Source organism: Mesoplodon bidens (assembly GCF_964165515.1).
Source record: "Mesoplodon bidens genome assembly, chromosome: 20".
NCBI classification, from domain to species: Eukaryota; Metazoa; Chordata; class Mammalia; order Artiodactyla; family Ziphiidae; genus Mesoplodon; species Mesoplodon bidens.
Window position 1 is genome coordinate 6,909,204 of NC_138181.1, and position 27,371 is coordinate 6,936,574.

A 27,371-nucleotide genomic window follows, 5' to 3' on the forward strand; every position below is an offset into this window, starting at 1 on the left:
TATATGTAGACTTTTTGATGACGGCCATTCTGACCGGTGTGAGGTGACACTTCATTGTAGTTTTGATTTGCATTTCTCTAGCAATTAGTGATGTTGAGCATCTTTTCATATGCCTATTGGCCATCTGTATGTCTTCTTTGGAGAAATGGGTGATTTTATATTATGTGAACTTTATCTCAATCTTTAAAAGCAACTAAAAATTAAATGTAAAAATGATCAAAGAAACAGATCACATTGAAACAGAGTACATATATAACACCATAACCACAATAAATATAACCTAAAATAATATGACAGATTTGAGACCAAAGATATTAGTCACATCAATCAATATAAATGGAATGGGCTCACCTATTAAAAGAAAAAGGTTTTTCAAGTGTGTCACAAAGCAAACCGAATGCTATGATGTGCACATCACGCTGAAAGCAAAGTGATTTAGAAAGGTTGAATATAAAGGTCCAGGAAAAGGTTATATCAGGCAATTGCAAACGGTAAGGAAAAAGGGTTATGATTCCTAGAGCAAACAGTAGAATTCAGGGGGAAATTATTAAACGTTTTTAAATGCTAATGTTCAACATCACAATGAAGATGTAATGGTTATGAATAACTATATACCAATAAAACAGCAACCACGTTCACAAAGCAGAAACTGCACTAATAGGAGATTTTAATATGTTACTCATAGTCCAAGACAGATCATGAGTGGGAAATATCTAAAAATTTAGAAGAACTCAAACAAGCAAGCCACAATCAATCAGGTAGAAGGCATAGCTATATATCAAAATTTACACCCTGATAAAAAACTAAAAATTGCTGTCCCTGTTAGGAGGGAAAGCAATGAGCAGAAGCAATCCTAGATGTGACACAGATGTAGGAATTATCAGACAAGAAATTTAAAATAGTGATAACTAACACGCTAAAGCCCCTGAGGAGAAGGGGGGTCGATATGTAAGATTAAATGAGATTTCAGTAAAGAGATGGAAATTCTAAGAATCAAATGGAAGCGCTAGAAATAAAAACTAAAGTTACAGAGATGAACAGTCTTCAGAGGTTTCATCAAACAGACCTGACATCCAAGAAAAGAATCAGTGAACTTGAAGTTGTCCATAGAAATACCCAAACTAAAACACAAAGGAAAAAGGAGTAAAAAGCCAAAACAAAACCAAAACTCAGAGCAGACAGTCAGAGAACAGTCAGAGGGCAATATCAAGTATGTCATATGTATAAGCACAATCCCAGAAGGAGCGAGAGGAAAGGGCAGAATGAATACTTGAAAATGTAATTGCTTTGACCTTTGATTGATCCTGGCTAGAAGAAAAAAAAAAAGCTATAAATGTATAAATATTTTTCTATAAAAATTATATAAAGCTATAAATATTTTGGGGACATCAGAGGAATGTTAATATGGACTAGACATCAGGTAATATAATTTTATCAGTGTTCTATTTCTTGAGTGTAATGGTACAGGGCTGTGTAGGAGCATGTGCTTGTCCTTGGGAGACGCATACTGATGTATTAAAGGGTGATGTTTCATGAGGTCTGCAAATGGCTCGGGGAACAGAATGTCCTTCTAACTGTTCATCTAAAATAAAAAGTGTGAGTGTTGGGTGTGTGAATGAGTGAGTGGTTATAGAGAGAAAGGTAGAAAGGCAGTTTGGCAAGACGTTAGCCTTTGGTGAATCTGGGAGGCACGGATGTGGACCACCGACACCTCCTCCAGGAAGGACCTGCGGGCTGCAGGGAGCCCCCCACCTTGGCCCCAGTGGTCCTGCTCTTCCTGGTGCTGCGAGGTTAGGGTTCAAAGCCCAGCCACTTGGCCCAGCGTGGGGCTTGCTCCACAGGGTGTACAGGGAGGCGTCAGGCTCCACCGCAGGCGGGCTCCTCTTCTGCCCGCCCTCCTCCCTCCTCCCTCCTCCCTCCTCCACAGGTATTGATCCCCAATCAATACCTCGCAGACAAACTGTCTTGGCTTCTGCTTCCAGAGAAGCCAACACGTGGCAGGTGTTCATTGTGCTAATTTTTCAAATTTCCAAAGATTTAAAAGTTTTCAAAGCAAACAAATGCTGGGAGGAAGAAGAATCTGAAGCACATAGAAAAGTACTCTGCTCAGAGCCACAGAGCAGGAACAGTGAATAGTGAAGGCAGGATTCGGCCTGGGTCCCTCTGGCCTCTGAGCTCAAGCTCTTGGCCGTCATGCCATGCTGCTCCTCTCGGGGAAGATGGCTTCCGACTCAGCAGTGAGCCAGCTATCCGTGCTCGTATCCAGTCTGAATTCACCTTCACCGCCTGCTCTGTGCAAACGGGTCTTGAAATGTCTTTCTTTGACAGGTGGCACAAAGCTTTGTCAGCGGAGGTGCTGGAGAAAGACTCCAGAGGGCGGGGCTTTTCTTTCGGGATCTGATGGGCTTGTTCCGCAGGCTCCTGCTCACGTGCTGCCCCAGCGCTCACCTCCTGGTGCCTCAACCTCCTCCAGCTCTCGGGTTCTGCGAGCCTGGCTCCTGCAGTGGATGCACCCGGCTCCTGCAGGATGGGTGGCCTGTCAGTGTCAGGCTCCTGCAGCGCACAGCGGTCACAGCACCTAGTGAGCAGCAGCTTCTTCCTAAATCCCCCTGGGCAGGCGGTTTGCCCCATGAGACGCTCTCCCTGGCACTCCAGAGGACAGATGTCTAGCACGTTCTAGAGACATACGTCCAGCAGTGTCCACTGACACAGAGGCACAGCACTGTATCTTCCTAATGTCTGGATTTCAGCCCTGGGGGAGACAAGGACTCCTTCCTGGGTGCCCTTTCTCAGCACTAGGGGTAGTTGCTGCACCTTACATCTGAAACTCCTGTTTTCTTTTGCGCTTTCTTTTACGTGTTATTTCAATCCTCTGTTAGTCATTTTTAAATGTTAAATTCTCCCTGATGAAATTACTGTGCGGTTTCTCTCCTGATTGGACCCTGTCTGATACAAGTAGTTAGCCTTGTGGCTCTGATTTCAGATGCACCCAACCGTGAGCAGTAGCTTGCAGTGAACAGCGGCTGGAAGCGAGACCTTAGCTCCCTGACCGGGAATCGAACCCTGGTCGCCTGGGTGGAAACCAGGAATCTTAACCGCTAGATCAAGGGGGCCGGTGTCTAGAATCTAAATCCCCAGTCCCTGTCTACCTTGAAAGGAGGAATCTGACAAGGAACCAGAAGTTATAGACGAAAGTAACATTAGAAAAGCAGAGCACATGCAGAAAGACGCACGTGTGAACTCGGTGACAAAGTTGCGACAGTTGTGCCTTTGGGAAGTTTAAATCCTTTATAATGTGACAGGCTTCTGGGTCTTTGTCTTCTTTTTGGCCAATCGTATTGTTTTGTCCCCCTTGGCTAGTCTGCCTCAGGACCCTCCCCTAGGTGCGCACGCACCCCTCAGTCAAGATGGGTTTCATCCCAAGGGTGTCTGGGAGGAAGAATAGCAAGACTTTTTATGGTCTGGCATCCCCTGCCTTTTTGACCCCGTGGAGCCTTCCTGTGTATGTGTAATGTCTCCCTTGCCCCAAGGATGGGAAGTGTGTGACCTCTTGATCTTTCAGCAGGGTTTAGCCCTTCTCTGTTCCTGCCATAGAAGTGTCCAATGTCCAGTTATTTACCCTATTCCTGTTGTTTCTTATATCAAAGTGCAGATCTGGAAATGCAGAGAGGAGACTGGTCATAAATATGTAGCCTGGAGCCCATTCGTCTCTTACCTCAGGAAATGTAAACAGGAGGCTGGTAGTGAATGTCTCGCCTGGAGCCCATCTTTTTCTCACCCTGGGGAGTGTGAACAGGAGGCCTGTTGTAAATGTCTAGACTGGAGCCCATCTATCTCCTGCCTCAGCTCTGGGAATGGAACTTTGGGCTCACATCCTGGCTCCATCACTTACATGTGACCTGGGGCAAGTCATTTTTAAGGGTTAAATGAAATAATACATCCAAGTGCTTAGCACAGATGGTTTCCAATAAGTACTAGTTTTCACCATTGTTACCACTGAACCATTATTTTTATCCAACAAGCTTACTGAGCCCCAAAAGTCAAGACTGAAAGTTCCTCTCAGGAAAATGGACTCCCAGGCAGGTACAACTATCTAGTTTTAGAATTGAGCTGGGCTTTGAGGTGAATATGCTGCCTTGAAGGGGGGCTGAGGATGCTTTCAGGCAGAACCAAAATTCCCAGATCTGAGCTTTCATCTACCCCCGTCCATGGGCATGTCCCTCATTATGGGGGCAGAACCTGTTTGGGAATCGTGGGGTCACCTAAACAGGGAACACAGTGGCGAGCCACAGATCACACTGCCCCACAGCCAGCCTCTTCGGGTTGCAAACTCCACAACGGGGCTGCGAATTGTCTTCACTTCCAGCAGGGGGCAGCCCTGCTTCTAGGTCTCCCAGGGGACAAAAGGGAGGAAGGCGACCCAGGCTGTCATCCCATCACCTTGCTCTGGGGGAGCAAGGAGAGGAATCCAGATCCAGATTTCAAAGGTGGAAGCCAAAACAAAAATTCAGAACAGACTTGCTCACTGGGTCAAACCGTACACTCTTTTCCAGTAAGTTTCATTAGCTTTTACCTTTCAGTTAGATCCCTATGATACTTTATATCATTTTTACTGGAATTTTCCTCTGAAGCTATTTGGCAGTATTGTGTCTTGTACGTACAGGTGCAAGTGATGCTTGGTTGTATTGTTTGTTGGTATTACTGGCAGAAGAAATACTTGTTGGATGAATGAATCATGTCTGGGCGGTTGGTGGGCCTGAGTCTTGATCCGTTAATGAGTTTTCATTGATGTGATATCAAGTGAATGTGTGAATGTGTGGAAAATCTCAACTTAATATGAATCTAGAGCAGTGCTGTCCAATAGATGGTGGAAATGTTGAGACATGTATGTCATGCAACTAAGAAAGAGAATTTCTAATTGCATTTAACTTGAATTTAAGTTGCCACGTGTGATTAGTGGCTACCACATCAGTAGCCACTTTCCTAGAGGACTGAGACCATAACACAGGTAGACAGCATAAGTGCTAAATGATATATGTTGACCTCTACATGCAGGCTGGAGGTTGTCAAAGCAGCCTTCTCCAAAATTGTTCTAAGAGTTACATTACAAAATCAGCACATAGTGGATGAGCTGAGATATATGCTAAAACGTAATTCTTCCTGGGTCAGAAGCAGGATGAACAAGCTGGCAATTATCATTAATGGAATTAATACTGTAGGTAAGGTAATGTTAGTTAATATTATCTATTATTATTATTACAGGGCTTGCTAAGGGCCAAGTGATGTGCTGGGTATTTTATATGTATTGTTCCATTTAAGCCTCATAAAAAGCCTATGAATTGGGTATTATATTATTCTTCACATTCTTAAATTGTGGAAACAGGAACAGAGACGTTAGATAACTTTCTCAAGGTCACACAGCCAGTAAGTGGCAGAGTAGGGAGTTAAAGGCAGCTCCTCTGGACTCCAGAATCCCTGTTCTTAACCATTTAAGAACAGAGGTCTTGTGAGGCCATGTACATTGAGCACTGCCCAGGGTAGCATCCACCCCAGACCCTGTGGTTCCCTGTGGTTTTGCTGGCGAGATGGCCCCTCAGTGGGGAGAAGTCCTGCAAATGACCTCGGCCAGAGGGCTCGGCCGAGAACACCTAATGGCACCCGCCGCCTCTCTGAGTCCATCAGACGTGTATTTATTTATTAAACAGCTGCTTGGGCCGCCAGGTACATGGCCAGCACCTGGCACGCAGCTGAGCAAGGTACAGCTTTCTGCCCTTGAGGGGCTAAGTGCAACACACATTATAATCTGACTCCACTGCAGATCTGCCTGAGCAGAAAGCGTCTGTCTCCACAACGGCAGCGTTCCAGGCCACGCTGGCACTTGGCTTTACACTTCCCATCCCTCGTGAGCTTGGTCAGTGTGAATGAGCTTCCACGGGTCTGATTAACTCAAAGATATTGGCAAGATCCTCTTTTGGGCCAAGAAAGGGTAAATTCCATGAGGAAATGCTACCCAGAGGGACCCCCCGGGTAGGGCTGTCGGATAAAATATAGGATGCGCAGTTCTATTTGAATTTCAGGTAAACAATGAATACTTTTTACAGCTTAAGTGTGTCCCAAATACTGCATGGGACATTCTTACACTCAGAAAGTATTGTTATTTATCTGCGATTCAAATATAATTGGGCATCCTGTATTCGATCCGGCAGTCGCAACCCTGGCGGGCTGCGGGGAAGATTCCCCCGGACGCACTCTTCCAGGCCACAAACGCCTCTCAGGGATGTTGGTGGCACGGCCGGAATGCCGTCATAGCTGAGGTCGAAGTACCTCTAGTCGGGGCAGGAGGGGCAGGGTGTCCTGACAGCGAGGGTGGGAAAGGGGACTGACAGAGGGAGCGTGGGTCAGGCCGGGCCGCGGGCCTCAGGCTGGGCCTGGGGGCCTCAGGGGAGCGAGGCCGCGGGCGCAGAGAACTGTGAGCGGGGCTCCGGGTTCACGTGCACGTACGAGGGGCCCCCTGGCCGCCGCCACCGCGGCGCCGCCAGCGCACATTTCCCTACGCGTGGGTGGTGGCCCGGCCTCCCTTCTCGGTGGGGACAGGGAGAGGTGCGGGCACAGGGCAGCACAGCACTGAGCCCAGCGACTCACGGACGGCTGCCCGTGGCCTCGCGAGTGACCAGAGCAGCGGTCCTCAGGTCCCAGCTTTGCGCACAGCGCCACCCGTGGGCTCAGCCTCCGGGACGGCCGCAGGGCTTCCCAGGCCGCAGCGCGCGCCAAGCCCCGGGCGCGGGGAAGATGCCCAGGCCTCCGCCTCCCCGGGTCTGGAGGGTCCGAGGCTGGGCGCGTCCACGCGGGGCCAAGGACGCGCGGCCGGGCCGGCGGGCGGCGGTTCTCAAGAAGGCTGCGCGGCACAGTCGGGCGAGCGTGAGCCCGGGGCCTCAGCCGCGCCCCAGACCGGTTCGGTCAGACGTGCCCGGCGGGACCGGGCGTTTGGATCCAGCGCGGGCCGTTTGCTGCCAGTTCCTCCTGCAGGTGGAGGTGGACGCTGCTGAGGCGTTAAAATGCCGCGGAGGAGCTGAAGACATGGGGCCTGATGCAGGCTTTCCTCCCCTGGAAGTGGGGGACGTCGGTGCTCGCGGAGGGGTCAGGCGAGTGCCGCGCACCTGAGCGCCGGGTATTCGGAGTAACGGCGTCCCTTACCGTGTTTCCTACAACCCAACCTCCGCAGCAAGTTCCTCTGGGTCCTCGGTGCCCGCCCCCAGCCCCTGCCCCGGCGCCAGCCCACGTCCCAACTCGCCTGTGGGCGGAGGACCTGTCTGTCATGGCAGCTTTGAGTGGACAGCCCTCTCTTGGGTTCACTGTTGTGTTTCTCCTCGTAGGTTCCACTAACCAATCCTACTCACCCCTCAGGCTGCTGCAGCACGGCTCTCCTTTCCCTCCTACACGCGACTCGTTTGAACATCCCTGGTCTGTCATGGACTGGCCGCCCCCAGCGCATGCGTGTCCTCGCACGTCACTGTTCATATTTCTGCCATCCTGGCTGCTGCTTTTACTCCCTCTGCTGTGTTCGCATAACCACGATTCGGGGCAAGTTCCGCAGGCGCCGTCTCCCTGATGGAGGGCAGCGTCTTAGGAACCGCACTGTGTCCCGGCACAGGCTGCCCGGGACCCTGGGCACTGGCGCCCAGCTCGCTGGCATGGAGGCCGCAGCCTTTCTTTTCCAGGTGTTTGCTACACTAGGCAACACCAGGGCCTACCTTGGCCTTGATCATTGTTCTTTTAATAACTGAAGTGTAAGATCTTCACTCTTACAGTTTACATTGTTAATCGGCACCATTTCCCTGCTTGATGAGATTTTTTTCGAATCCTGATTCTGTCATGCAGTATAATCATTCTCTCCCAGCTTTATGACATACACATTTTTAATAAACTCGCTTTTTGTAGCTTTAGTCAAGTTATTAATTAAAATGTTCAATAGATGGGGCCAAAAAGGCAAGCTTCACAGCAGGATCGCCCAGGTGGACGTGTGCCTTTAATTAGCACCGTTCAAGTGGTGACACTCTCACCAGCTGTACTAATGTCCAGATCAGACTTCTCCATTTTGCCCAGACATAGTTCATTAAAGACCCTGTTAAATTCTTTTTGTTGTTGTTGCTGTGGTACGCGGGCCTCTCACTGCTATGGCCTCTCCCGTTGCTGAGCACAGTCTCCGGACGCGCAGGCTCAGCGGCCATGGCTCACGGGTCCAGCTGCTCTGCGGCATGCGGGATCTTCCCGGACTGGGGCACGAACCCGTGTCCCCTGCATCGGCAGGCGGACTCTCAACCACTGCGCCACCAGGGAAGCCCGACCCTGTTAAATTCTTTGATGACATGGCTCAGATAGTCTGCCTACTGCATTTTTCTCATCTACCTAATCTTGCAAAATTCGAAATGAATGTGTCTGAAATGGTTTGTTCTTGGGGAACCACGTTGGCTTCCAGGAACCGCTGCTTCCTTATCACTCAAGCTAAAGCCACGACCAGAGTTAAAGTCAAGCTCACTGTGCATCCAGAATTCACACTCTTCTCTAACAGGAGGGAGGTATTTCCTGCTGCTGACAGCCTCTCAATAAAAGCTGACAGTGACTCAGCAGTCTCACCGGAAAATCCCACAGTGTATGCAAAGGACTTAGTCTAGAGACAAGAAGTTTTTAGACTTGCTTTTTTCATTACAGTATATTAATTTTCTCTGTGTTTTAGTTTCCTCTTATGCATGTTCATCTTTCAAAAATGATCTCTTTGGTTCCTTTCGTTCTAATATTATTAACTGTGCAACAAACAATATGACAAGATACAGAAGACTCCTGGCTCCAGAGGACAGACAACTGGGCAGTGAGGATTCATGGCTTGTTTTGTTGTTGAATTTCTAAAATCGAGGTATAACTGACATATGACATATTACTTCCATGTGTGTGACATGATTCAGTATTTGTATAAGGGGATTCACATTTGAGGGATTTTTAAAATCGAGGTGTAACTGACATATGACATATTACTTCCATGTGTGCCACACGATTCAGTATTTGTATAAGGAGATTCACATTTGAGGGATTTTGGTGGCAGGCCAGGCCCTCTCCTGCCCCCCAGCCATCCATCCCTGTGAGAGTCACTCCTCAGGGTTTTGGTCTCCAATAACTCCAATATGCAGAAGTTAAGTGATTGGGGTGGGATTTTATTTTTCTCATTTTCCAAGTTAACAGATGTTATTTTGGGCATCAAGTTAGGTTAAGAGAACCCACATGCACACACGAGGCTCCACAGAGCAGGGGTGAGCATTGCACGTTAGGGCAACAATCACCGCTCGGCCCCTCTGCGTTGGTGGGAAGGCTGGAGTGGGATGCGTGTAGATACCTGAAATTACTTCCAAAAGCTTCATCCTTCCCCCTCAGAGCCCCCGATGAAGGCAGCAGCAGGCTTCGCACACACGCGTTCACAGGGCCCAGGGGAGGAAAGCAGGGTTGACACTGTGACTTTCTCACCTCCCCAGCCAACTCTCACTGTGGGGCTTGTGGTTGGCTTTTTATGCGAGGGGGTGTATGTACTGTGTTGTGTTAGTTGTTAATTAATTGGGGTTCAAACTAGCTGTTTAATAAATAAGCAAATAAGAACATTCCCCAAAATGACTGAAATTTGTTGGATTTATTTCTTTCTAAAGTTTGTACATTTACATGTATCATATACATATTTTAAATCCTTCACTATTTTGCATGATTTCTATTACATAAAAACCATTTAAATGCAATAAATTTTGTTGTTGTAAAACAACAAATTATCCCCAACTTATAAAAACACAGGAACAGTTATATTCATGAGCATTTACACAGTAGAGAAATGTACTCTATACATCACAGCTTCTATACACATCAGGTGACTCACTGGTCTGCACGGTCAGCTTTCCTTCAACAACGGTGAGATAGGGTAATATTTATATACAACCATTTTAATAAAAAATAAAGCGATCGTAAAATGTAAACTTAATTTTCAAAATATTCTTTAAACACTTTAACAATATCCACATAAATTACTGTTCCACTCAAAAGATGACCACCATAAATACCGTGATTCTCTAGGAGACAGCATTTCTCGAATCTGGTGGGCGAGGGGGAACAGGTTTCCTAAGGAGTCGGTGCCGCGGGCTCACCCAAGTCTGCCAGTGCTGACAGTCTGGCCACTGAAGAGGAGTAGGCTGCTATTTTATCACTAATTACTTTCACGATTTCAGGGACATATGGCACCGGGACGACAATGAAACTGAAGTGACTGGTGGAGAAAGCTCTGAAGGTGAGGGACTGACCCACTCTGCCAATTAGTGTGAACCCTAGTAAACATAACCCAGTTAATAGGTTGGAAAAGTTCAAAGCTTGTTTTATATTAAAGGATACAGACCTCTGCCCTCTGCCTGCCCTACAGTAATCAAGGCTTCAGCTCTCCACTGCATCAACTTCTGCTCTAGAAACAGGCTCCGAAGCCGGTGGGGGTGGGGTGGGAGAAGGAATGCAGGGAGGCACTGAGGCCTCCGCCCAGCAGGGCTCATGGGGCCTGGGGAGAGCCGCGCGGCGGCGGGCTGCGTCCCTTGACCCTTCCGCGGAAGCGAAACCTTATCCATTCCCAGAAATCCAGGTGCAGAGGCAAAGAGGTCATCCATCCCAGGTTACAGTTCAACCTGCCATCTTGTTTCTTGCAAAGGCAAAATATACGGTCTTGTCTTCAGTCAGAGAATTGTTTAATACCTTTGTCAAGCGTCACTGCAGTGACTCGGTCACCCTCAGCAGGGTCAGCCCATGAGGACAGCGGGATCCCTGCAGCCAGGGAAGGCGCACATGGACCAACCCTGGGCTCCTAGGAGCCCAGGAGGAGGGAGGCTGGGAGGAGCCCCTCTTTGCAGAGAGGTGCATGCCGGCCTCTGAGGGGGCGTCCCAGCAGGAGCCCAGGCCCACAGTGGGTCCTGAACTGAGCTTGTGCCTGGGGCTCCCCGGGGGGGTGCGCTTGGGGAAACAGTAAGGGAAACTCCAAAATTCTCCCTAGTAACCAGCATTTTCAGGAATTGACAAGAAGGTGCTTATTTTTATAGCACTATTCGTGAAAGCTGAGCCTCCACCCTGCGAAGGGAAACCCATCGTGGCCAGGCTCCTCCCCTTTCCAGCCCCACCACCAGCTCAGAGGGGAGCCTGGCGGGGGGCAGGCTGTGCCCCCCGCTCCCCGTACTCCCTTCTCAAAGGAACCAGCTAGAGAGCGAGCAGCAGTGCCACTGGGACGATGGCCACGCCAGCCACTGGGGGACGCCGGGGAGCGAAGGTCCACCAGACGGGAGATGAGCGTCCCCCGGCTGCCAGCCACCCGCCTCCCCGCACAGCATCTCAAGGTCAGATGCGGGGCTCCAAGTGCCGCCCGCCCGGGAGGGGCCTGCGGGCCGTTGTCACCTCGGTCCACACCTCTCGCCACACTCGGGCGCTCTGGGTCTCAAGTTTATGTCACTTAGGACACTCGCTGTGTACACGTGTGCAAGTGCCTGTACACACTGCCGAGGCTCCACGCGCGCCAGATCTCTCCGAGCGGAGGACAGGTCACAGCACGTCTCCCTCAGCGGAAGGCAAGCGGCTCACACACTCCCCACATGCCCACTTTGACTCTTGTTCCTACAGCTTAAGAAAGGGTCCTAAGGGCATTAAAAATCAATGAGCATGCATCCTCTCCGCAGAGGAGACGTTATTATCCATGCCAAATGGTTACTTGGCTTTATATTAAAAGTCCAAACATTTCAAATGATCAAGCCCCAAAGTGAAACTTTTAAATTTTGCTACTCCTTTTGTATGTGATTTCTGAGTCAAATGGACGCTTTTGCAAATCACTCTAGTTCTTAGAAGGAAACACACTTTTGTGGAACAGAGACCCTGCTGCGCAGCCACAGAGCCAACTCACGGCGGGGTCAAAAACAGATTAGGAAATAGGATACATTGGCAAAAACGGTTTGAGACTGCAGAGTTAATTAAAAAAACGCAAGTGTAACCACCACCACTACTGCAGCCTGGAGCTGAAGCTGAGCCTCCCAACCCACGACTCCCACCCTCTGAACTGGACACGAGGAATGACAGGCAGTGTGCGTAGACGAATACACCGCACTCGACCACTCACTCACACACACTCAGTTTTGCTTTAAATATTCCAACATGCTGGCTAATAAAGTTTTAATCTCTAGTTATCTAATACTTATATACTTTAAGATAGGCAGTAAGCTCAGACAACTAAGGCCAGTGGCTCTTCTTTGGGGAGAGGCCGGAAAAGAGACCTAAGTATAAAAATACTGAAGTTTTAAGCTGGTCCATAGCCTGTCCTAAAATTCTTTTACCTGTGTCTAGATGCGAATTTGTGCAACCGCAGGCCTGGAGGGCAGTCCCAGACCTCCGGAAGCCCTGATCTACTGCAGGGCTGGCGATAGTTCTTTAAGGTGAAGAGGATGAGGACGCGGTGCTAGGAGGGTGGTTGAAGCTGCTGTAAAACAGACACAGGAACGTAAATGATACGCTGGGTACTCAGCTAATTCTTCTGAAAGCTCTATTTTTCTGGACTAATTACAACAATAAAGAACGTGTGCTTTAAAGCATCACATTTTGTAATAAGCCCCAAATTGTCAGTTTGACTTTATGTTTAAGTCCTCTTAATACTGAAGTTGCTAAGACTGCACAGGCTGCCTGTGTTTTTTTTTTTTTTTTTCCCTTTCTTTCTGTATATTTCAAATTATAATGAGCTACAGCCCCACCCCGGGTATTGTACACAGTACACTGAAATAGTTTAACAAAGTTAGTTCAGAGCCATTTTTGCTCTGGTGATTCAAAGCTCACAGACGCAATTTTCTAGCATAAAATCTTATCATTAAAAAAATTAATCAAAATATCATTTGAATTTAAGTTTAATAAAACAGTACCACTGTATAGACTCTCAAAAACTGCATTATATATTCAATCCTATGAGGTTTTTACTTGCTTTTCATATCACACTGGTTAAGGACAAAAAATAAGTTTGATGTACATATACCGTATACTGATGTACAATCTACACGTTGATACCATATAGATACATACAACTATAAATACCCACAACTACGACATTGGCAGGTGACAGAAGGCATACTCTTTGATGCCTGACATAGTATCAATATTCTCCAAAAGCCTGCAACACTACAGATACACACGTAAATTATAAAGGATGAGCCAAAGAGACCTAAGGAAACCTACTGTATCTACAACTATTTAACTTGTGATATTTTCTTGCCATTGCAGGCAAGTCCACAGACGGTCATGCAGATTCACATCTTTATTGGCACTCTCTCTCTGGAGACATTCTCTCTGCAGGCAATGGCACTCACTGTCCTAGGCAGAGGCTGCCCGCTCGGGCTTTGGGTACTCTGGGCACAAAAGGAAAATGGCAATGGCTTTGGACCTCGGTCCCCCTTTGGAGAGTGAGACACTGAAAAGAGAGCAGAAGCGGTGACAAAGCACCTTTCATCACTGTTGGGTTATTCTGTGTGGGCTACTGGTCTCTGAAGTCCTCTGGGTAACTTGGTACTATAAGATGTCCAAGGCCAGTGGAGACACCTGCTGCCCGGGGCAGACTGCTGGCCTGGGAGAAGAGACAGCCAGAAAGCTTTGGAACCAGGAAGGCCCAGAGGCTCATCTCCTTACAAAAGCTGATCTTCTGTCGGAGTAACTCAGATGCTCCAAGAGAAAAGCAGGTGCTAGTTAAGCCCAAGTCACACTAGTCATTAACCAGGCTCTACTGTGAACAACTCCTGGGTGCCACTTTGATTCCTGTTTAACAGCGCTAATCTTGTAATTGCAAAAATTCTGACAACTGAAAAGTGAAGGGATCAGGCGGTTGTCCATTGTTGCAGCTAAGGAAGGTGGCTCCCCACCTGCTGAACCCTTGGCCCAGGTCCGCAACAGCTACACTACAGAGCTTTGGACCACAAGGCTGAGAACGCCCTGTGAACTTGGCCTTAAGAAAGCTTAACGGGTGACTACAAGGAAAAATGCCAAAGAATCAAATTCCAGTGACCACTAACTAAACCCAAGAAAGTGGTCAACGTAAGACAACGGAGAAACTTCTTTAAGGTCCATTTTCTTTCAATTGTCTATGATTAGGGATAAAGGCAGAGAAGAGGTGCAGCTCGAGGCCAAAGCAAGCCCTGCCCTACCTAAGAATGTCTTCCCCGGCTCTTTCTGTGCTGGAAGGACAACAGGCCAGGGCTGGCAGGAGGCTCCTTCCCTGTTGGGTGTGTAAACCCCTCTGCAGCCTCAGGGGTTCTGTGCTTTGGCCACAGGGTGAAACACGAACACAAGAGACCAACCCTAGATTGGCCTTGGAGCGCAGGCCAAGTTTTCTCTCCCAGAATTAACCCCCTCACGTCACTTCTGACCAGGAAACACTCATCTTTGGAATGAGGATCACAGCCGGAGAAGCAAAGACGGTCCTGCACAGGCGCTCTCCTTCCTCTTTACACACGAGCAACAGAAAAGGTTCACATGGTCCAGGACTGCAGTCCCCCAGATGACTCTCCACACGAGGTAACTAAAATGTGCAGAAGTGCTGCTTGGTTTAATCAGGCATTACTAAGAGTCAGCAAATGATATCTGTAAAAAGCATACTTCAAATAATGTCTATGGCTGGCAATAAGATAAGGACTCTTGGAGGCTAGCAGTTAGGTTTTGATTGCTAACAAGGAATTCCTGACCCCTCCCTGTAAATGTCAACATGTGAGGTGGGGGAACACACCCTGAGACACTTCGGTTCCGCACACGGCTGCTTCTATGGACAAATCGGCAACAAGACCGTCACCAAGGTATCTTGATGACTCTCAAGACTTTCTATACTAAAAATTAATATTAGGTGTATTTCTGCAAAGAGGAATAATAACTTATTAGATGGAGAGAGATCGCAAGGCTCCTGGTACTGAGGGATGGGTGAGAGATGGGGGGCAGTACCTTCAGAAGGGGAGGGGGCTCCCCTGTACCGTGAACTGGGTGGCAGGCATGGAGGACCTGTGAAGCGGAAGAGCTTCAGTCATGTCTCCTGACTAGACACCACAGGAAAGAAATGATGACAGAGGAGACCCTGGTTGGCTATGGGCAAGGCTCTCAGGATCCTGTCACAGGAGGGGCCTTGTCTCCTACAGGATAAGCTCTCGGCCTGCGAGGGGCACTGGCACCAGACAGTCCAGAGGCCTCAGGGGGAGGTGTTCTCAGCCCATCCCCTAACAATGGCAGTCTGGGATCGTGGCTCACAAGATAAGCTTTGCAGCTGTTTTTCAAGATAAACTATGGGAACACAGTATATACCACAGCTTCAAAAGTGCCCTTCTCATCTGTCTCTCTATTAGCATATCTAGAAGTTCTTGGAGATAACATTAGTGGGTCACACAGTGAGCACAACGCCGTCTTGGTGCTGATGCTGACTGGGCATTTCAGAGCTGCTCGAGTGTCTAAACACGGCAGCAAGGTACCATTCCATGTCTGGTACAGACTCTAAGTGACACACACGGAGACATTCGACATACACAGACACACACATACTGGGAGCACACACATTCAAGCCAGTCAGGGATGTTGATTCTTCTTTAGTTATTGAAGCTCAGAGATGATATGGTCTAGGTACCTCTCTCCCCTCTGCTTAGGATAAAGATCTAGGCAGAAAGCACACACACTGATGATTCAGATTCTAGGAAGAAAGACTATTCCCTTGTAGAAACCTTGGATTCAGTCAGAAGCTACAAAGAAAGAATCAGGTACATGGGCCATGTTGGTAACTACCCTGTTTGTTTCTAGGTCTTGAAACAAATTTAGTCACTGCCTTTACCTAATAAACAAGATAGAGGGTTAGAGGGAGTTTTTCAAATGTGTGGTAAAAACACCACAAAGCAAGCAGCTACAACCTTAGGGAGGGTTTTCTCTTTTCTGGGCACCAGCAAATATGGGCATTTCTACAGCTGAAGGAAGTGCATGTTAATAAATAGTCCTGCAGAAATGCTGGTGCATCAGAACAAAATACCACTAGAAAGTACCATGGTTCAGGAGCAGGTTTTCTCTAATTCCCCGGAGCCATGCTGCCTACGCAGAGTCCCTGAGCCTCTGGTCACACAGCACCTTAACTAGTAAACCGAGTAGAAAAGAGCAAATCTCTGTGGGAGAGAAAAGAACATTCGAAGTGATTCCATTCGCTCTGAACTTGTGGAGATTCTAGGTTTAAGGATCACAAAGTTTTCAGGTTCCAAAATCAGAAAGTTCTAACTCACAGTGGGCTCAATTTTCACTCCTTTCTCCTCCTCAGTAAGAGAATGTTCTGTTTATCACCCTGAATTTCAAAGGGACTGTCCCTGGAATAAGCTTATGACTGCTCTGAGTAGATATAAAGAAATGATTTAGAATCAAGGATTTATTTCAGGGGGCAGTTCAGTGCAGCAGGGTGAAGCGGCCTCACAGAGACAGAGACAAGAACAGACTAAGGGACTCTGTGTTTGTCACCAGGAGATTCGTCAGTTTTCCAGCCATAATTCCTTCAGATTTTATTCCTTTCAGATTTATTGTAAAGAATCAACATTCTATTGCCAAACAACTATAGGGAAAAACAACTTTTTCCTTCCTTATTTTGCTTTATTAAGGAAAGAAGGAAAGGGGCTCCATTTTGATATTATTTTGTTAGGAAGACCCCAAATTCTTACAACCAGGAGACAACACCATGCCTATATATATAAAAGAACCTAATTCCCGGATGGCAGGGTATCCACCACAGATGGCTCTGGATTCCTTGTCTAGACCCTGTGGGAGTGAGGTAACAACTTCCGGCAGATCAAACACACAGCTCGCTGCTGCAGCCCCCAGGAGTCCACTGTTGCCACTATCCTTTAGAAAACAAAATGAACTTGGGGCCACCTTGCCTCAGCTTTCAAAAGACGCCACTTCCTCCTTCCTTGCTTGGCTGAAATGGAATCTACACTTCAAGCGAGCTAACATGCTTCTTAAATTCCCCAGTCCTGAGGTCCTTGCCCCCATCTACCCCCACCAGCAGGGCCGGACTCAACACTAAGCACTCAGATGCGTGAGGCCTCACAGGGGAGTGGCACCTCCCGCGACTGTAACTCTTAACTGAAGTTCTGCGAGCGCGAGGGCTGGATTCTACCTCTGTGACTGGGCAAGATTTTACGTTGAAAAGGCTTATATTAACTCTGGCTAGAATTTTCTAAACTACAAAGTTTGTCCAGTTAAGTGTTTCACAATGGATTAAATCTTTAACCTTTAAAAAAAAAAGTGTAACAGCTGATTTGAGAACACACAAAACAACTGAGCAGAGTGCAAATGAGGGAACCCTGAGGGAGAAGCGATGCATAATCCATTCTGAAATCATGATCCCCTCCCCTCACAAAAGGTGCATTAGTTATCAGGTAGCGGAAATCATCAAAGCAAAGAAATCAAGAGCAAAGAGACAATCTGTACAGAAACTAACAAAAATATACAATAGGAAAGGTTACTAATGCACCATTTAGTCACAGACTTTGTTTTAAATATATTCACGGATTCACCAGAAAGATCTTGAAAAACTCTATTTTGCTCCACGACCAGCACTTCCTGGCCGCAGATGGATTCTAAGTGACTTTTTGCTTAATGCTTGGAGTTTCAGGTCGGTGGTTTTTCCTCTCCGACACGTTTCTCTTGACCTTGGCGGTGACTGGAGATGCATCTGGGTTCAGCGAGGGGCTGGAGTGCGACTTCTTCAGGCCCGCGGCGCCCCCTCCACCGCTGCTACTCAGCAGCTCCAGGCCCCCCTCTTTCAGAAGGCGGACATACATCTCATAGCGGGTTTTCTGCAGGGAGTCAGAGAAGAGGGGTCAGTACACTGTCACAGGCACACGGCGCAAGGCGCCAGCGAGCTCACTTCCCGAAGGGCGGGGCTGGCAGCTCAGGAGGCTGACTGATGGTTTCATCGATTCGGTAAGACATAAAGATAGAATGGGAGTTCTCCTCTGTTCTGCATTCTGCAGGAATGGCTATGAGACGGAGGAAGCCTGCTTCCTGAACACTCAGCACAAGCAAGTGTGAGTTGGAAGAGCTGCGGTCTCTGGTTTTGGGGATCAGATGGCTCTCAGGCTCAGGCCTGCAGCCACTGGGGCCGCCCCACAAGGCCGTGGCCAAGGCCTTCCCTGAACCTGGCTGGGGTGCGGTTCTTTACTCCCAACTTGAGGAAGCAGTTGGTGGTGAACCTGTCTGTACTCCTGTCCCCTACGGGACCACTAACACTTCCTAGAAGCTGCTCTGGGTTTCCTGCTATGGCTTTTCTGCTAGGATTACCAACTTCTCAGAGTACTATGGTTTCTTGCAAAACTTTAAATTATTCCCTGATGCTGTTCTTTATTCTACACAATTTTTTTCATCAACTGTTCATTGAGTGTCTACTATGTTTTAAACGGCTCTTTGATTTTCTTGTCTCTGGGTATCTTTTTCTAAGAATAACTGAGAAGAACACTGCAGAGATTTTTTTCTCTAACCTTTACTGGTGCTGCTTTTCTTTTCTTAAGTTTGTATCTGAGTCACTATATAGAGCTATTGTGTACACAGTGCAAATTATAGAAGGATCTCAGATTCCCGATTTGATAGATTCTAGTCAAAATAAGTCTCTCATCGTACTGCTTCAACACATGAAGGATCTGTAGAAGGCCTAAAGTATTTTCTTTCTAAGAACAGCTCAGTTATAAATTGTCCCAACAAAGGCAGCAAAGTCTTTTATAACTCTAAGTCTTTTAGGGACTTTTCTGGTCAAATTGAGATTTTATATATCTGTTTTAAGTTAATAATTATGAAGCTGAATCTACTTGAAACTACACTTCAAGTTGTTTTGTTCAAAAGTAGGGAAAAGCTGCTAGTCATTAAGCTTGCTCTGGGTTTGGTCAGTAGCCATGTTGAGGTGCCAAGCTTTGGTTGACGATGATTACATTATGGGGTGCCCACAGGCTAACTTGAGGGCATTAACACAAGAATCATATACAATTGGTACGTTATTATCCCTGTTTTACAGTAAAGGAAATAGAGGCAGAGATAAGTCCAAGACAGTAAAGAAGTGAAGTTGGGATTTGGACTCTGGAACCCATACTCTTAAGCTGCATTTCCTTCCTGGGTATGAAAATATATGCAGGAATGTGTATTTTAGGATGACAACTCAGAGAGACTCTGTAGGTTTGGCCAATCAAAAGCCATTTTCAACCCCCCTCTTCTCCTATGTCTTTCCCACTGTTGATAAAACCAAATACTTACTTTCCCAGACACTCCTGCAGCTAAGATGGGCTGTGTGATATTTTGGCCACTGAGCTATAAGGAGAACTCTCCTGGGGGACTTCTGCGAAAGCGATTTTGCTTTCTGATGAAAGGGGCAGGCTTGAGAGGAGAAGCCACTGGTGCCAGCCCCTCACTCTTATTCCTTCCTTGACATGGATGTGATTCCTCAAGCTGTAACCCTGTAACATGCGGCAGCAGGTGTGAAGGCAAAAGGACAGCATGCTAGGCCTGAGGGGAAATGGAAAGACAGAAGAGCCCGGGTTCTTGGTGACACAATGAGCTGGATCCAACTCTCGAAGTCCTTACTACCTCTGACTGTCTTGCTAAGCATGAATAATAAATACCCTTTGGGGTTAAGCCACTGCTAATCAGGTAATGGTTTTTTCCGCCACATTTTTTCCTTCTAGTTTCTTTTGAGAGATAATTGACACACAGCACTGTATAAGTTTAAGGTATACAGCATAGTGATTTGATTTATATACATCATGAAAGAATGATCACAAAAAGTTTAGTGAACATCCATCATTTCATATAGGTAGAAAACTAAAGAAATCGAAAAAATTTTTTTTCCTTGTGATGAGAACTCAGGATTTACTTTCTTAATGACTTTCATACATAACATACAGCAGTGCTAATTATATTTATCATGTGTTTCATTACACCCCTAGTACTTATTTATCTTATAACTGGCCGTTTGTACCTTTTGACTGCCTTCATCCAATTTCCCCCTCCCAACTGGCAGCCAGAAATCTGTTCTCTTTTTCTATGCGTCTGTTTATTCGTTTGTTTCTTTTTGATGTATAATTGACCTACAACACTATGTTAGTTCCTATTACACAACATAGTGATTCAACATTTCTATACATTTCAAAATGATCACCATGATAAGTCTAGTTAACAACTGTCACCACTCAAAGATATCACATAGTTACTGGCTATATTCCCCATACCCTTGACTCATTTATTTTGCAACTGGGAGTTTGTGTCTCTTAATCTCCCTCACCTATTTCTCTCCTCACCCTACCCCTCTCCCCTCTGGCAACCACCTGTTTGTTCTCTGTATCTACGACTCTGTTTTTGTTGTTATGTTTGTTCATCTGTTTTGTTTTTAATAGATTACATGTATAAGTGAAATAATATGGTATTTGTCTTTCTCTGACTTATTTCACGAAGCATAACACCCTCTAGGTCCATTCATGTTGTCACAAATGGCAAGATTTCATTCTTTTTTATGACTGAGTGGTATTCAATTGTATATATACCACATCTTCTTTATCCACTCATCTGTTGGTGGACACTTATGCTGCTTCCATATCTTGGCAATTGTAAATAATACTGCTATGAATATTGGGTGCATTATCTTTTTGAATTAGTGTCTTCATTTTCTTTGGATATATACACAGAAGGGGAATCGCTGATCACATGGTAGTTCTGTTTTTAGTTTTTTGAGGGACTGCCATACTGTTTTCCACAGTGGCTGCACCAATTTTATTTTTAACTGAAGTAGAGTTGACTTACAATGTTGTGTTAGTTTCAGGTGTACAGCAAAGTGATTCAGTTTTATATAAATCTGAAAAAGAATATATATATTCTTTTATAGGTTATTGCAAGATATTGGATATAGTTCCCTGTGCTATTATACAGTAGGTCCTTGTTTATCTATTTTATATATAGTAGTGTGTATCTGTTAAACCCAAACTCCTAATTTATCCCTCCCCGCTGGCTGCACTAATTTACAATCCCACCAACACTGTAGCGGTGGGGGGGGATTCCCTTTTCTCCACAGTCTCGCCAACATTTGTTATTTGTGTTCTTTTTGATGATAGCCATTCTGACAGATGTGAGGTGATATCTCATTGTGGTTTCGATTTGCATTTCCCTGATGATTAGCGATGCTGAGCACCTTTTCATGTGCCTCAGGTACTGTTAATTGCAGATGAAAGCGTCACTAATTGATACACATTCCAATTTTAGTAAAGAAGTAACAAAGAAATAAAATATTAATCTTTTCTCAGAAAGCTATCAATACATAAGGGTTTAATAAGGGCATATGCTAATAAAAATATGTCATCAGTATTACACAGTAGTCTATGCATCAGTGAAATCCAAAGTCATATTCACTCTAGGAATTTAGAGACTTAATCTGTCTCTAAACTGCCCTGGTGGCAAGAACAAAATGCAGGAAAGAACTGTATTTTAGATGAATACGGTTTAGTAAAATTATCTAAAGACAGTTTAAAAATACATTCAGAAAATCAATGTGAGGCATACTATTTCACAAAACTAGGGCATTTATACAATAAAAGGGATATGAAGGACAATTTTTTTAGATGACTTGAAAGAGGACAAAAGAAGAAAAGGTGACTGGGCCATTTTCTACTAGCTTTTGAAGAAACTGACATTATTGGGAAAATTCACCACAAAAATGCATAAAGAAAAGCAATTTCATCCACTCATTTGACAGCTCCAGCTGCAAAGCGGTTGCCCCCATAAATTACATCAGTATGTCAATCAACAAACAAAAGGCAGAGCAGAGAGGAGTGGCAGTACATGAATCATCAGATGAGAAGAAAAGACAAAGCAAAGCAAAGGGTGAAAGGGGGCCAGCAACCAGGACTGCTCAGATGTTGAGAGAAATAAGGAAAAAAACAATGTGGGTTTGTTTAGGAACTTCCAATGGCTGTGCTCTATTTCTCAGTTAAAAGGGCTTACAGGGACACAGGCTACTAAACCCAGTAATACAGCTTTGCTTTCTACCATTCTCTGTGGCCAAGCCAAATTCGTCTTTAAAATATTTTAGGAAAACTTATCTTTAATCTCAGGACTCTTCAGGACTACTGGAAGGACTGTGATCTACGTTCTTCTGGGATTACAGACTCACCAAATTTGAAACCTCTATCCAGAGGCTTTGGGGCCAAAAAAAGCTTGCCTCTGAGCAAAGACAGGCAGCCCTGAGCGCAGCCCGAGGTGTGAAGGGTTAGAACTGCCCTCAAAACTCTTCTCCCAACCTCTCCTGGCTTCTCCCCTCTGGGGTGGGAAGTCAGACTTCTTCCTAACAATGCAACCATGTGGCATCTTTGGGAGAGTTTATTTCCTTTTTTCCTTTCAGAGAAGACATGACTCTTTGTTCTAAGACCAATCCTGAATTTTTTTTTAGGTTAGAGCTGGTGTTCGGGGAAAAGCAGAGCAGCGGCAGGAAGTGTACTTCTCAATCACTTTTTAACCTGATGTGCCAGTTAAGAGACTGAAAACCTGAGGGTCATGTTCCAATGGTCAACCTCAGCCAAAGAAGCTGGTAGAGGGCAGAGCAGCAAACACTGTTGGCTGCTTCCCTAGCAGGCTCCTCTTGCAGCTGACGGAGTTGTGCTTTTCACTGAGGGTGTCATGGTCTAGCCTAACCCCAGGACAGGACTCGTGGTCTAACACAGACGGGATAACCCACATCCCCTTGCCAGTCAACGCTGCAGCCCTGTGACCTAGACCTGGCCAGTGACATGTAAGGAGAGCCGACTAGGGTACTTCCATGGAAGCAGTTTTTGGTGCTTGCTCTGATAAAAGTTGGGAGATGAAATGTTCGGAGCTATGGCAGGCACTTTGAAACCATGAAACGATAAGCATGAAAACAAAAAAGCCAATGTGCTAAGGATAGCAAATCAGAAATTTAGAAAGATCATACATCTTTGGTGGCAACTCTCAAGCAGCCAGTGGCCATCTACTTCGAGTTTTCTTAGGTGAGATAAAGAATGTTTAGACTGTTTAAAAACTTAGTCAAGTTTTCTATTATTTGCAGACTAATAAAATGGTCAACACTCAGCTTGGACTCACTCACAAAAACAACATCCCAACTGACTGACAAGGGCTTAATTTCCAAAACAGACAAACAGGTCATAAAACTCAATAACAAAAAAAACCAAACAACTCAATCAAACAATGGGCAGAAGACCTAAATAGACATTTCTCCAAAGAAGACAGACAGATGGCCAAGAGGCATGTGAAAAGATGCCCAACATCGCTAATTATTAGAGAAATGCAAATTAAAACTACAATGAAGTACCACCTCACACCGGTCAGAATAGCCATCACCAAAACGTCTACCAATAATAAATGCTAGACAGGGTGTGGAGAAAAGGGAACCCTCCTACACTGTTGGTGAGAATGTAAATTGGTGCAACCACTATAGAAAGCAGTATGACAGTTCCTTAAAAAACTAAAAATAGAATTACCATATGACCCAGCAATCCCACTACCGGGCAAATACCCAGAGAAAACCATAATTCAAAAAGAGACATGTACCACAATGTTCATTGCAGCACTATTTACAATAGCCAAAACATGGAAGCAACCTAAGTGTCCATCAACAGAATGGATAAAGAAGATGTGGGGTACACACACACACACACACACTGCAGTATTACTCAGCCATACAAAAGAATGAAATAGTGCCATTATATGATATCATTTATATGTGGGATCTAACATATGATACAAATGAATTTATTTACAAAACAGAAGCAGACTGACAAGACACAGAGAACAAACTTATGGTTACCAAAGGGGAAAGGGGGAGGGGATACATTAGGAGTTTGGGATTAGCAAATATTATATATAACATAGATAAACAATAAGGACCTACTGCATAGCACAGGGAACTATATTCAATATCCTATAGTAAACCATAATGGAAAAGAATATGAAAGAGAATATATATTTATAACTGAATTACATTGCTGTACACCAGAAACTAATGCAACATCAACTGTACTTCAATAAAAAACAGTATCTCAGTTGAGCTGTACATGCACTTCCTATCATAATTTTATTTAGCAAAAGATATGCTTCATTAATAGGTTTTGGTGTAACGTAGTTTTGTTGGGTTTTCTCTGAATATTCAACAAATTATTGATGGATGTTATTCCACTCTAAGCCATACTGTGGTCACAGAATAAGTATTAAATCCATTGACTATTTTATTATTTCCATTAATAGTTTTACACTATAGTTGTTTGCTCGCCATGGGTGCTAGAGCACAGTTCTCTTGGTCCTCCCCTATAAACCTACAACACGTAGGTTATCAAGATTGTAAGAGTTAGCCAACAAGTTGTCCTACAGCAGTTTCTGGATCTGGGTAATGCTTAGTTAGTATACTAGTATTTACTAGGGAGCAGCGTGGAGATACTTCTAAAATCCTGAGGAAGGAAATTTGACACTAAAAACTTTGCTCCTTGATTCTTCTCTCCCCCATATCCCACATCCATCTGTCCCTCTATCTTCAGAATAAATTCAGAAGCACACCATTTCTCTCTGCTGCCACCACTTCCAGTCTGGACCAAGCACCATCACCTTGTGCCTGGATAACTGCGATAGCTGCCTCTCCAGTCCCCCGGCTTCCTCTCTGCCCCCCATGCATACTCTTCTAGAAAGAGAGTCATGGGCTAAACTGTAAGAGTGTGTCATCTGCTCAAAATGCTCCAATGGTTTCTCATCCTTAAAAATCCTTCCAAACCCCAAATCCTTACACTGGCCTAGGAAACCCCCATCAGGGCCGCCCCCCGCCCCCCAGTCTGGTGTCTTACTGCTCCCCCCCGGGCATGCTGTGTGCCAGTCACCCTGCCTCCTGGCTGTCCTTGAACATAGCCGACACACTCCTGGCTCCAGACCTCTAGTACCTGCTGCTCTCTCTGCCCAAGAAGCATATGGCCCCAGGAGCCCACAGGGCATATTCCCTGGCCTCCGTCACCCCTTTCAGTCTTCACTCAAATGTCTCCTTTATGCAGAGGCCTTCCCTGGTCATCCAGACCTAAAACTGCCACACCTGCTCTAATGTTGGTCACTGCATTATTTTTCTCCTTAGCATTCTCACCATGAGCCTTAGAGTTTGCTTATGAAACAATCTTGTCTATCTTCCCCCTGCCAATCCTAGAATGCAATCACATGGGGGCAAGGACTTGGCTTTTGCTTGTTAATATATCGCCAGCACAGAGAACACAGAGTACACACTAAGTAAACATTTGATGAGTGTATAAATGGAAAGAAGGAACAAATGAGAAAATGAATTTCTCATATCTAATAGAAGACATAGTTTGAACTCTCAGTGTGGCAAATTCTAGAAAAGTAAAACCACGGATATAGATGCAGAGGTAGATGCCTGATGAGCCCCTCTGTCAGTAGCCTCTAGGGAATGCTCTTTCACCTCCAGTGTTCCCCATTCCCATGTTTTCTACAAAAATGCTAAGGTCTGACTCTAAGTGGCACCACTCAGCAAAGACGTGTCTATGCCCCCCACATCCAGACCACGGCTGTTAAGACGCCACCCGCGCAAACCCTGCAGTGCGCTGAGGCTGCGTACTTAAGACTGGGGCTCTCTCTCTACAGAGAAAGAAAAGTAGTTTATATCATACTTTTGAGGTTCCTAAAACAGAGACATATTTTCTGAGTGTCTCTTATGTAGTAGTACATGAAGACCAAATTTTATTACCCACTTAGAGCTTTAAAACAAAAAGTGAAAAACTGGACTTGTGGAGTGTGGAGTGCGGTGGTTCTTCATTTGTTAGTGACTAGATCTCGTTCTGACATGCAGGGCAGCCTCTAAATTTACCTTCTAACAAAAGCATCCATTAAAAAGATAAGCGTCTGTCAAGGGTCATTTATATGTGAATTCCTTTGCCCGATGACTCTTGCATGTGACTTACACGTAATGCACCAGGATCACATGTACCCTTGGGAAAATACTTCAACACTCACCTAAGATTCTAAGCTCTGTGGGTCACAGTAGCAGCCTCATCAATATTAACATGGGAGGGAACCTGCTGCTGACACTAAACAAGTAAATAATAACAATATGGAGGTTTTACACTTTTGCTCTGACAATAATGTTCATAACCAGATAGTAAAAAGGGAAGAAGAAACAACAAAAAAACATGAATGTCTTAATTAATATAATTCACGCCACAAAGTAACTACTGTGCAAGCATGAACATAGCTCCAGATCGGGCATGTTAAAGATGAGATGGGCTGCAGAACGCAAGTCTGTGGGAAGCAATGTGACAGTGAAAAGAGCAGTCTTGGGGGCAGGTGGCCACTAACTATGGCATTGATTCACTTTCCTAAATCCTTGCTAGTTTTCATTACGTGGCCCTTCCAGGGTGTACTTTCATTAGGAAGGACAGAGGGAGCCTGAGAATGCGATGTGCTTTGGGGACAGTTACTGACTTTGGTCACGTTATTAAAGGTCTTTTTTTTTTTTAAATCATTTTCACAGTTGTTCCCTTTCTCAAAAATTTATTTATTTAATTAATTTATTTTTGGCTGTGTTGGGTCTTCGTTGCTGCGTGCAGGTTTTCTCTAGTTGCGCTAGGCGGGAGCTACTCTTTGTTGCAGTGCGCGGGCTTCACATTGCGGTGGCTCCTCTTGTTGCAGAGCATGGGCTCTAGGCGCGTGGGCTTCAGTAGTTGTGGCACATAGGCTCAGTAGTTGTGGCTCGCAGGCTCTAGAGCACAGGCTCAGTAGCTGTAGTGCATGGGCTTAGTTGCTCCGTGGCATGTGGGATCTTCCCGGACCAGGGCTTGAACCTGTGTCCCTTGCATTGGCAGGCAGATTCTTAACCACTGTGCCACCAGGGAAGCCCCGTTATTAAAGGTTTTGTCTTAGTCTCTGTGGATTCATTCTCAGATCAATTCTTAAAAATTTCAGAGCTGTATGCTCAGCTTCCTTGCTCAGAGATTCTCCGACAGTATGAATAGATTCATAGCAGTATAACTGTGTGAGCTGATCCCACTATCAGAAAATTGAGATGGGATTTTACCAAATCCAAGCTCAGTGGCTACTCTCTGCAGAGAAGCATCTGAACACTGCTTTTGTGGTTTTGTCCATTCAGCAAGCTCTCTCCCTTAATTTCCTTTGTAAGATTTGCGCTTTCCATAAAACCTTCTTTGACCGCCGAGAGCCAAAGACAATTCAAATGCTTAATGGCTTCTTTTTCTCCTAAAATCAAGTTGTTTCTTCACTCTGTAACCTCCTTACTA

General features: G+C 45.6%; 1 protein-coding gene across 10 annotated transcripts in view; it reads right to left on the minus strand.

The window, feature by feature from the left end:
- Window positions 1-9,658: 9,658 nt before the first annotated feature.
- Window positions 9,659-27,371, minus strand: part of PSD3 (pleckstrin and Sec7 domain containing 3) — a 559,242-nt gene continuing 541,529 nt past the window's right edge. For 8 of the 10 annotated variants that reach the window (XM_081221102.1, XM_081221100.1, XM_081221108.1 and 5 more), the window contains one exon: window positions 14,462-17,885. In XM_081221102.1, the coding sequence (XP_081077228.1) occupies window positions 17,667-17,885 (219 nt within the window). In that variant the 3' untranslated portion in view covers window positions 14,462-17,666. Of the gene's footprint in view, window positions 17,886-25,074; window positions 25,267-27,371 lie in introns of those variants that run through there. The other 2 variants (XM_081221103.1, XM_081221104.1) reach the window with 2 other exon arrangements.